The sequence below is a fragment of the Zootoca vivipara genome, chromosome 3 (assembly GCF_963506605.1).
Source record: "Zootoca vivipara chromosome 3, rZooViv1.1, whole genome shotgun sequence".
NCBI classification, from domain to species: Eukaryota; Metazoa; Chordata; class Lepidosauria; order Squamata; family Lacertidae; genus Zootoca; species Zootoca vivipara.
Genome location: NC_083278.1, coordinates 93,723,010 through 93,735,292, shown reverse-complemented (window position 1 = coordinate 93,735,292; position 12,283 = coordinate 93,723,010). Strand labels below are relative to the sequence as shown.

At 40.6% G+C, this 12,283-nt stretch overlaps 1 protein-coding gene across 1 annotated transcript in view; it reads right to left on the bottom strand.

The window, feature by feature from the left end:
- The window catches only part of USH2A (usherin), a 452,818-nt gene that overhangs the window by 197,089 nt on the left and 243,446 nt on the right, over positions 1 to 12,283 (bottom strand). The window contains exon 38 of the mRNA XM_060273280.1: positions 11,965 to 12,127. Coding sequence (XP_060129263.1) covers positions 11,965 to 12,127 — 163 coding nt within the window. The remainder of the gene's footprint in view (positions 1 to 11,964; positions 12,128 to 12,283) is intronic.

Below are 12,283 nucleotides of genomic sequence, written 5' to 3'. Positions count from 1 at the left end.
TTTGAGGGGCCGCGTTGCTCTCGTGGCTCTCCCCCTCCCTCACAGTACCAGGAACCTTGGAGCTCGAGGATTCCTCACTGCATCAGCGCTGGCGGCAGATCCGACTCCTCAACCACTTAGCCGCCATCCATCCTCCAACTGCCTCCACACACTCACAGAGGACCTTCACCGCCTTCACTGGTTCTGATTTGAGAGAGGTAGAGCTGGGTATCATCCGTATACTGATGAACACCCAGCCCAAACCCCCTGATGATCTACATATAGATGTTAAAAAGCATGGGGAAGAGGACAGAAACCTCCTAGGCTACCACCCCTGTAGGACCAGAGCCCAGAACCTCATGGGCACCTTCTCCTTAGGAACCAGATCCCCCCCCCCACAGCAACACAAGAAGCACACCAGGATCCAGCCCTGCCTCCATCCTCCATGAGATCTGGCATTAGACCAGAACATGGTGTGAGCAGAGGGTGGGGGACAGTGATGCAGACATCTCTAATAGACCTACACTAACTGTGGCCGATCAGCTCCTGCTAATCAAGGTGGAAATGGGGGGTTATGGCTGCTTTTTGCTGTACTAGCTCCAGTGCTTGAAAGATCTGCAGAACCTTGAATCCCACAGATCCAAAGTATCTGCCTTCCCCGCAATAAAATGGTCTGTTTAGTGGCTTTCCAGTGGCTACAACCGTGGGAGATCTGATGGTGCTGGCTTCCCACCAACTCAGGCGGAGCACATTCCCAGCAAAAGTGGTACTCCTCTCTGCTGATGGAGGCTGGTGGGGAGACAACTCTACTGCATGCTAAACCACCCTTCCCAACATCAACATTGGGGTGGTGGTGGTGAAGATTGCAGCCTACCTTGTATTCAATGTGAATTCAGAGGTTTCTGCTATGGATGTAGGCCTGAGGAATTCAGATCTACAGAAGACTTTCAAACTACCTCAGGAAGGATGCAGACAACTCCAAATTATGCTGAATTCTTCATGTAACAAAACTGAAAGTATATTAATTATGACCTAATCCAGTTTATGCTATTATGTTGGTCCTCCAGACTACTATAGTCATACCTCATGTTGCATCCGCTTCAGGTTGCATCTTTTCAGCTTGCGAACACGCCAAACCCGGAAGTGTTTACTTCTGGGTTTCACCGCACACACATGCGCAGAAGTGTTGCACATGCGCAGAAGCACTCTATCTCACTTTGAGCGTGCGCAGAAGCGCCATTCTGGTTGCAGACTTTTTGGGTTGCAAACGGTACCCCGGAACGGATCATGTCCGCAACCAGAGGTACCACTGTAAATCTTACTGAGTCAAACTTTTGCTTTGGGGAGCTCACCTCAAACAACTTAAGCAACACAGCCAGTCATTAGTGGTGTCATGCAAAAGTTTATAGAATTACGCTTAACATGGAGAAAGTGGATAGAGAAAAGTTTTTCTCGGTCTCTCATAGCAGTACAGTTTTTTTGGACCTGAATGCTGGAAGGTCCAGGACAGATAAAAAGTACTTCTTCACACTGTGCACAATTAAACTTTGGAATTTGTTCCCACAGGAGGCAACGATGGCCACCCAAATGGGTGGTTTTAAAGGACGATTGGACACATTCATTGAGGATAAAGCCATAAGTGACTACAGTGGTACCTCGGTTTAAGTACACAATTGGTTCGGAAGTCTGTACTTAACCTAAAGCGTACTTAACGTGAAGCGAACTTTCCCATTGAAAGTAATGGAAAGTGGATTAATCCATTCCAGACGGTCCGCGGAGTACTCAACGTGAAGCGTACTTAACCCAAAGTATGGGTGTAATTGGTTCTGGAAGTCCGTACTTAACCTGAAGCGAACTCAACCTGAAGCGAACTTTCCCATTGAAAGTAATGGAAAGTGGATTAATCCGTTCCAGGCGGGTCAGCGGAGTACTTAAACTGAAAGTACTCAAACTGAAGCATACTTAAACCGAGGTATGACTGTATTAGTCACAACAGTTAAGCTCTGCCTCCATGGTTGGGGCAGTGACACTTCTGAAAAGCAGTTGTTGGAATATCAGTTGTTTGAGGGGAGAGTGCTGTTGGGCTCACCACCTCCTGCTTGAAGGCTACCCACAAGGCACCTGGGTGGCCACTGTGAGAACAGGATGCTGGATTAGATGGGTCGCTGGCCTGATGCAGCACGTTTTCCTTATGTTCTTATTACAGCCAGGCATTAAAAATTTAAGCAACTATGCCACACAACTTTCCTAGAATGCAAAGTATCTGTTCAAACCATGACCCTTTGCATTAAACAGATTCATACTTTTAATAAATTTAATCCCCCAAGAAACCTAAAAACAACAAAATCTGCTTTGTAATATAAATGTTATACAAGTTGTGTTGTATATCCTCCCATACAATAAAAGATTATGAATTGGTATTCATAATTCATGGTTGTCAATAAGAACTCAGTTCTCCAGAGATGCCTTGGTAGAGAGACTAGTTAAGCAGCACGGGCCGGGGGGGGGGGGCAAATCCACAATCAAATATCTAGATTGATTGTGTCACTTACACTTGTATTGATTCCAATTGGAGAAACTGACCCAGGAGAATAATAAAAATGTGGAATAAAACTGATTTATGTTAACAAAATAAATCCTTTTGTGAGCAGTAATGAACCAGTTCCCTTTAACATGGTCAGCCACAAACCATTTAAAAATATAAATTTGCTTTTGGAAGAGTGAAGTAGTGAAAAGAAACAATTTTATAAAAAGTCATATAATAAATACAGATATTGTCAACAAAATACCATTAGTGTCAAAGTGTACTATTCCACAAAGGATGGAAGCCTATATTCAACACGATCCTGACTTTGCTAGCTGAAATTTGCACAACTTCATATATGATGGGCTTCTGCATAAAAGGAATCTGAAGAGAAATGCTGGCCAATAGGATAAAATGCTGAAATCTGCGAGGCCAGGTTCAATATACAATACAAATGTAGGTGTTAACTCTCTGTAAGGAATAAATTAGTAATAATAGTGACCTATTGGTGTGGTTCACATGCTACGCTAAACTGTGGTTTAGTGCTATGTAAGCACTGTGGTCTAAACCACTGAGGCTCTTGGGCTTGCTGATCGGAAGGTCAGAGGTTCGAATCCCCACAATGGGGTGAGCTCCCATTGCTCTGTCCCAGCTCCTGCCTACCTAGCAGTTCGAAAGCACACCAGTGCAAGTAGATAAATAGGTACTTCTGCAGCAGGAAGGTAAATGGCGTTTTCCTGCGCTCTGGTTTCCATCACGGTGTTCCGTTGTGCCAGAAGCAGTTTAGTCATGCAAACGCTGGCTCCCTCAGCCTGAAAGCGAGATGAGCGCCGCACCCCATAGTCACCTTTGACTGGACTTAACCGTCCAGGAATCCTTTACCTAAATAAGTCTGAATAAACCCAAGGGGAGCAGTGGATTTACACAATCTTCCCTCCTCCTCCATTGTGACTGGGAGGACGACTTCTGACCAATAAGTTCTTTTTTTAAAAAATCTCAGTGTTGTGCCTGAACCAGGGATCCTGGCTTAAAACAAACTAATCAGTTTCATAATAAGTTAACCATAGGTCCTATTGATTTTTTGGTGCCAATGCAGGCACTGATGCCAAGTTTTGATTTGTAGTTTGTAATTCAGTTATAATTTCCATAGGGAGGCCAATGTGGGAGGGGAGTTACTTGTCCCAATATCCCCACAAACTACAAAAACATAAACAATGTTAAAGCATGGGAGGGAAATGCCACAAAAAAATAATAATTTATGGACAAAATATTTGCAGGCAATAATATATAAAGTGAGAAATCATTTCTCCCTGAACAGCCTTTTCATGCAGTTCCTAGGTTAAGCACCACTGTTTCAGACAGTCCCTCTTTCCACCATATTGAGGATTCATGTATACTATCTTCTTAATTTAATACTAATTATATTTACCACTTACATAGAACATTGTAATACACTAACTAATTAGTCCTCACTACTCCTGGGATATAAAGTATTATTATCCTTCTTGAATAAAGATACAGAAAATTACAGAAAGGTTAAATGGACTGCCCAGGTCACAGAGTAAATCAGTAGAAGGTTGGAAATAGTCAGCCTCTTGGCATCACGTTTATTTAATAAAAGTCTTGAAACAATAGAAGTGTTATTCCATATGTTATGTGTGTGTGTGCCCTTCTCCTTGACATATTAGTAGATTATTATTATTTTTTAAAAATGATGTTACCCCAGAGGTAAACGTAAACATAAAACATTCCACCTGCAGCCTGAAATTGTTCAGTTCAGGAAAAGTTTCACAATTATGATATAAAGTGGCTCTGTGTTTTGCCATCCACTTCAGTCACTGACTTCAGAACCAATGTGCACAGAATATAATACGGGGAACTTTTAAAAAATATTAGACAGATAATTTATTTATTTTTACCTTTAAAGAAATGTTAGAGGTAACAGGAAGAACTTCCCTTGAAAGCAGAGAGACACCAATATACAGCTTGTGTTAGCCAGCTGCACTGGTTTCCTGCAATTCAATTAAAGCTCAGGGGAAGACAAGATAAAATAACTAGTCTCATGGGTCTTTTGCAGATTAGGAAGCATGTGAGAAATGTTTAATGGAAAGAAAAACACATGGAACCGTTTGCCAACATGAAACAGTAATGTAAGAGAAGCCCAGAGGATGAAAAAGGGCAATGGGAAGGTTGGCAAAGTACCCTGCCACTATGCCCACATGGCACTAACCTTCCTGCCATTTCACCTTTTTTGGTAAACAGCTTAAAGTAAAATGGGGAGCACTCTATGTCTATACTGTATACTGTTGTGGGGAAGCTTACCCTAACCAACTTCTCAACTGTGATCATTTGCTTCTACTTTGCAGTGAAACAGAAATAAGCTGAGCCTACATATCAGGTCTTTAATAAATATATGCCTTAGTTGAACTCAGTACCTTTATTTCTGAAGGATTAAAGACTATTAATGCTGTACAAGTTCTCTCTAGAATTTGTACTGAAGCTGTGAGTGGGAAGCAAGATATGAAAAAGCCTGGCAAATGATCTAAAGTATCTTGCTTGGTCTTCAGTTCAGTTTTACTAATCACATACATGTGAACGAAAAGTCCAGCAGAGGTTCTGGTTTCTGCTTTCTCAATGCCAAATATTTAAGCAACAAGGATAAAAGGTTCAGCTCAGGATAAAGCTAAATGCCAAAGTTAAGGATGATGTTCACTCAGTGTGCAAACTTCTATTCTGCTCCAGACGATTAAAAATTATTTGGCCTAACCAATGAAAGCATATGTATACAATACATGAATACACATATGTATTCAGTACCCTGGACAGAGACAACATTTCTTTCATCCCTTTTAATTCCTTAGTATGTGTGTGCATCCATGTACTGTATTTTATATATACTATACTTCTATTAAATAATTGACTAAACTACACATTATACATATTCAGTGGCTGGGCCGATTTGCTACATTCTGTGGTTATCTTTCTGGTGAAAATATTAGAAATATTCAGACAGAGACACCTGTCTTTTCATGTGAAGCCTCATCTATAAAACCCTCACAGTATAATATCTATATACTGTATAGATCATGTTTCACAAAACAATAACAAAAAATGTCATAGTCAAAACTAAGAATGCAATGCAATCTAATTTTCTATGGAAGTGAGGCAATACAGCATTGTTACAGTTAATGATTGGAGAACTGCCTTGGCCTCAATGCTATTAGCTCTGGATTTGGGAGCTATCTCAGTGAGTATTTTTTGAGACTGTTGGCACAGGAACACTGATGGTGATGTCTCTGTGATCAGTGCCCTATTGAATCATGGGAATTATAGTTTGTTTTTGCCTGCACCACAGCCAGCAAATCATGATGAGAGCTGCCTGAAGATCTAATATACACAGAAAGACTTTAAAAAACTGCAGACTCAGGAACAATAGAGCATTTCTGAGGAGGATGTGGGACAAAAATCACACGTTTGTATGAAATGATCACAATAATTGACTGAAACTAAAAAAAATACTCAACAATAAAAGCTCCTGCTTAGTCAGGTGGCCGGGCCACCTGGTTCACAGCAATCAACAAGAGTTTTAACAATAATTCAGTTAACATTAATGAACTCATTAGTGTTCTTTAAGGAACATTGATATGCCTGCACAAAGAGAACAAATGGCTTCCTAGTTTATGTAGCTTCAAGACCATCATATTTGTACCTCTGAAATGAGAATGCTGGGTTTGTACACATGGCCTGCTTATGTTGACCACATAGGCAGAGAATTCTATTTTACCTCTCAGGCTGGCAAATAATTCCTAGAAGAAATAGTGCCTGAAGTGTACAACAGTCAGCCAGCAAAAACACCTGTCACTAACCTTTACAGCCTTAGGCCCTCTAAATGTTGCTGGACCATAACTCCCATCATCCCTGCCCATGGACACGCTGGCTTGGTCTGATGGGAACTGGAGTCCAACAAGATATAGAGGGCCAGAGGTTCCCTATCTGTGCTATACAACATCCAGTTTCATGGGCTTATGATGAATGTAAAACTACTTATAAGAACTATTTGCATTTTTGCAGGTTCACACTTATTATTTTTTCTGCGGATATCTGCAGAATAAAAATTAATGGAATGACAACCTATTTCCCCCATGTTTTTCCACCTGCACTGTAGAATTGATTGAGCATCTGTATATCCAACCATTTCAAAAGTCAAAGATATTATTAAATGGTGTTATGAAACTTGAAGAGACTGTAAAACATATGGTTGCTGGGGGACTAAACAGAAAAAATTCTTTGTTCCTCTTTCTCTTCATCCAGTCCTGGATGCTGATTTTAGCATTAACTTATCATACAATTGATTTGCTGCACAATACATCACTGTTTCTGTCCCTTAAAATAAGAAACATGCTTCCCTGCATGTGGGATCGAGACATCTCAAGCATTCCAAATTGTGTCGATGTTACTTATGCTTCTAGAGAGTGCACACATAAAAATGAAGCTATGTGATGTAGTTCTCTGTCCAAGAGCTGAAGCTTGCCTCTTCATTCATTTTTCCAAACTAGCCACTTAGAATTTCACTGTGTGCTGACTGACACTGGAGATGCAATTGTTTTGATGCTAATATATCTTCATTTCAACCAAGTTCCATCCCTAACTTTTGCATTTTTATTTCTGTCCTTTTAACAGACAGTGCAGTTAAGGATGAAATGCAGTTGTTCATTATGTCAAGGATATATCCAATTAACCACCAGACAATTCAATAAGCTCTGTGTAAATCTACAGAGCAGATGATGTTTTAAATAAGTTTGATGAATTAATTTTTAATTTCTTTCTTGCATAGAAATATACACCCACCCATACCCAAAAAACACCCTGCATAAATGCCACTCATAATAGCTGCTTAGAGCGTGGGGGGGAAACAATATTTAGATTATCTTTATTCATTTAGCATTGCAAAGCAAAGTTTCAGTAACAGTGAACAAAATAAATGAAAATTTCCCGGGTTCCATTCCCCATACATTTTTTTTCTCTTCTCCCCACAGACCTGAAGCAACAGAGAAACCTCTTTAAGTCAAAACTTGTAATTGCTTCCAATTTGCCTGTTTTCCTTTTGGCAATTAACAAACTGAAATGTTATCATGAAAGAGTCCATCTCATTTATAAGGCCAGGTTTCCCCCCTCCACTAAAATATGCAGGCACTCTGTTCTTTATTACCAGCAGGAGATAAATGGCTGGTTTTCGTTGCTGAAGAATATATAATGGTTAAAAAGTCACTTTTTTCCTCCAGCTCTACATAAATCACAGAACTAGTCAATATTTAATAATGCTTGCCTTGGTCTGGAGTCCCTTGATCACCCCTGTCATGTGTAATAGCTCCCTCTCCGATATCTTTGACATAAAAGCCCAGCTTTACTGCAATACTAACATGTAGAGGGTCATTACGGATCGACATTTACCTTAATCTGTGACTGCCAACCATGAACCGATAAATTCCAGCAGATTCCACTGGGAGAAATCAGTAAACTTATCAGTGGAAAGAACTGAAGGAAAATTCTGCCGAGAACAGAATACATTTTCTACAAGGGCTGCTCTGCAAATGGGTTCTGACTTTTGAAAGTTCTCTTGCCGCGCAGCTTTGCAACATTTAATACAGTTTTGATGGTTTGAGAGACGGGATGACAACCAGGGATGACATGACTTAGAAGGCAAGTAGAATTTTTTCTCTGTGAAAAACAATGCAAGATTAAACACAAGGGGGAATATGGCTTTTGCATTATTCACCCTACTGCCTCAGCGGAAATGGCCGGGCTGTCATGGGGCCCAACCAAAATGTTGCTTCTTTTTTTCCAAATCGATCATAACTCCTTCACCTCATAATTTTACAAGTGTTTCGCAGCAGAAAACATCAAAGCCTTCACTTTATATATAAAAGAGAGAGAGAGAGACAGAGACCAAGCTTTTGTATGGGGGTCAGCTGAGACACCCTGCCACACATTGAACCCTTCAGTGGATAAGCAATTCAAACCACACCAGTGTGTAAACTAACACATGACTTCTGAAAGAGCTGTGATGGCAGTATTTGTTTGAACAATCCATGAGCAATGCATCCAACTCACCACTTACTTTACTGATAATACAATAACAAAACATGATTTCTCTTGATTATTTTTAAAATCTGACTAATGCTATCTGCAATTTATCCTGTGCCATTTATGATATGGATTATATCAGTGTATCCTATATGTATACTGGGGACAGGAGGCAAATACTTAAAATCCAAAAACTTTCTTACAGGAACTTTCTCACTGAACTTTACATAAAATTGCTGGCAACATTTTGCTATAAAACAATCATTATTAATATAATTTGCACACTAAATTATCATGAAACAAGGAAATATATGTTTCTGGTGCTGTTCACTGTCCTCTGATTTTTCTTCATGGGTTGGAGGATCAAATACCATTGGAAGTACATTTTGAACAAAGCAGTTTAAAATGGGATGGGGTCTTACACTTTGCAGCCGCTTGTGTAGTAATTTACATATGTGCAAGATATCTGTATCTTGCATAAAGAAGGCTGATCGCCGAAGAATTGATGCTTTTGAATTATGGTGCTGGAGGAGACTCTTGAGAGTCCCATGGACTGCTAGAAGATCAAACCTATCCATTCTTAAGGAAATAAGCCCTGAGTGCTCCCTGGAAGGACAGATCGTGAAGCTGAGGCTCCAATACTTTGGCCACCTCATGAGAAGAGAAGAATCCTTGGAAAAGACCCTGATGTTGGGAAAGACTGAGGGCACTAGGAGAAGGGGACGACAGAGGACAAGATGGTTGGACAGTGTTCTCGAAGCTACGAACATGAGTTTGACCAAACTGCGGGAGGCAGTGCAAGACAGGAGGGCCTGGCGTGCTATGGTCCATGGGGTCACGGAGAGTCGGACACGACTAAACGACTAAACAACAAAGATATCTGTAAAAGGTCAACCATTGAGCCCTGTCTTAAACACAAGGAAGGCAAACCAAGGCAAGCCCCTTAATGAAGCAATCTGCTAGAAGAGAAACTGTTTTCCAAATTATGACTCAAAGTGGTTTGGCAAACGTTAGAATTCACAATGACCTGAAAAGGAGTTTATGGCAACCTGTGTGACTTTAGCAAAGTGTTTTCATCTGTTACAGGGTGAAGGTGAATCCTTCAAAGGAGATTCACTACCCAGTCTTAGGTTTCAGCGAAATTAGTATGACTGAAGCACTTGGTCCAAAACGTTTCTGCTTGTGCATTTGTCTGCAACAGCACTTTGCGGGATAACTTTCAGTGATAGCATCTTACCTCGATGTACTAATCCAGAGAGTAAGAGCCATCCTAAACACATCTTTTCTTATGCAGAAATATCAGTTATTGGGCATCCACTGGACTAGACAGAAATTACTGGGAATTTGGTCCAGGCAATAGACTTTGCAGCAGTAGGCATGAGCATATACCTTTGATAAGGGATGTTCCAGGTAAGGAAACTGGAGAGGGTCAAAAGAGGATGAGAGTGAAGACTGAAGCAAAACTGGCAAGAAATATGACCAACAATAGGACAGTTGAGGCTTCTTTCACTGGACAGGGTGACTGAGACAATAGTTCTGATATTCTGTGGCTTGTTGAGCACAGCTAGGTATGGGTGAATATGTCGATTTCAGTTTCTTGTTTTTCCAGTACTGAATCCAGTTCATCACACATCCACAACAGTTTGTGTGTTTGTAAAATCCACATGAACTTTCACCAGCATTTTACTAAGAAATTCTCCGAATATACACATTGTTGTAGGCAACTTTGCTTATTCAAATATTTGCAAACCAGCTTTCCCCGGCAGAATGCATTTTTGTATGTTATTTTCAATAATATATGCAATTTTAAGGAACACTTTATGCATTTTTGTGCATGTTACTTGGCTGATTTTACTTTCTTGGGCTCCTTGATCACTGCAGATGGTGACAGCAGTCACGAAATTAAAAGACGCCTGCTTCTTGGGAGAAAAGCAATGACAAACCTAGACAGCATCTTAAAAAGCAGAGACATCACCTTGCCGACAAAGGTCCGTATAGTTAAAGCTATGGTTTCCCCAGTAGTGATGTATGGAAGTGAGAGCTGGACCATAAAGAAGGCTGATCGCCGAAGAATTGATGCTTTTGAATTATGGTGCTGGAGGAGACTCTTGAGAGTCCCATGGACTGCAAGAAGATCAAACCTATCCATTCTGAAGGAAATCAGCCCTGAGTGCTCCCTGGAAGGACAGATCATGAAGCTGAGGCTCCAATACTTTGGCCACCTCATGAGAAGAGAAGAATCCTTGGAAAAGACCCTGATGTTGGGAAAGATTGAGGGCACTAGGAGAAGGGGACGACAGAGGACAAGATGGTTGGACAGTGTTCTCGAAGCTATGAACATGAGTTTGACCAAACTGTGGGAGGCAGTGCAAGACAGGAGTGCCTGGCGTGCTATGGTCCATGGGGTCACGAAGAGTCAGACACGACTAAACGACTAAACAACAACAACTTGGCTGAAGAACTGCACTGCAAAATTTGAAGAAGCATGAATTTCAATGAATGGTGGTTTCAGTTCACATCTTGTTTTAGAAACTAAGAATTCAGTATATCTGCCTTTAAATATGAACTGATTCTAATTTTCCCCACTTCCCTGTGTGTATCTGGTGCAACTAGAAAATCAGGAAATAAAATCCAAATATTGACCAGAGATTAGCTACGAGTGCTAGATATTTTTTCCAAGAAAAGTGATTCCCATCACTGTTGGCTGATAAGAGTCTTCTTCTGCCATAGATTAGATTACCATATTTACTTGAATGTAATGTGCAACTTTTTTGGCCAAATTACATCATGAAAATTAGGAAGTGCATTAGATTTGATGGCACATTTACATTTGCCAGCAAATACTATTTTGGGTTCAAGGTTTTGAATATTGAGTTGAGCATTAGATTTGATGGTGCATGAGTAGTGCTAGTCAGAGGCGCCAGCTTCTCAAGATGATTGAGGGGACCCAACACAATCTCCTGACATCGCATGCATGATGTTGCAAAGAGCCAGGGGGTGGAGTCAAACATCCTCTGAACAGTAAGGAGGCTTGGCCCCCTCAAATGAAACATGCTTCAGACCCTAGGAGCTGGTGCCTATGGTGCTAGTACAGCTCACTTCAGCAAAAATTTAAGCATCTTTGCTGAAAGTCAAACTACAAATTACAGAGAAGATCTATAAGTTGACCCTCCATCATGATGAACCAACATTTTTATTCTGTCTTTGAAACAGCTAGGGCTGCATTGGTGATCCAGATTTCACTTCAGTAGCAGTCCTTCCAAATGTCTTCGTAAGAAAATTATTTTGCAAAAAAACAACAACAACCACTCCTGAGACACAAATATATAGCAAAACAACACTAGAACATTTCCACTGAAGTGCCAAAATGAAAATACCTTCATCAGTATAGAAGATGCCAGTGAAAAGAACATTGTAGCTTATCTGCCCATTTGGCTCACGAGGAGGAAGCCATTTCACTTGAACTGCTCTGGGTCCATCATTAAAGACAAATAATTCAATTGTTCCTTCAGGCGCATCTTCACTTGTACGAGCCTCTACCTGCAAATTTAATAATGTTTGTTACAGGAAAAAAACTTGTTTGTTACAGAAAAAAAGGGAAGCATGAGAAGAAGGAACATTTTGTTCACTCGGCACATGGCAATGAAAGATTTCCAGATTGCCTCCATTCCTGTTTTCAGCGCCATGGGTCAGCAC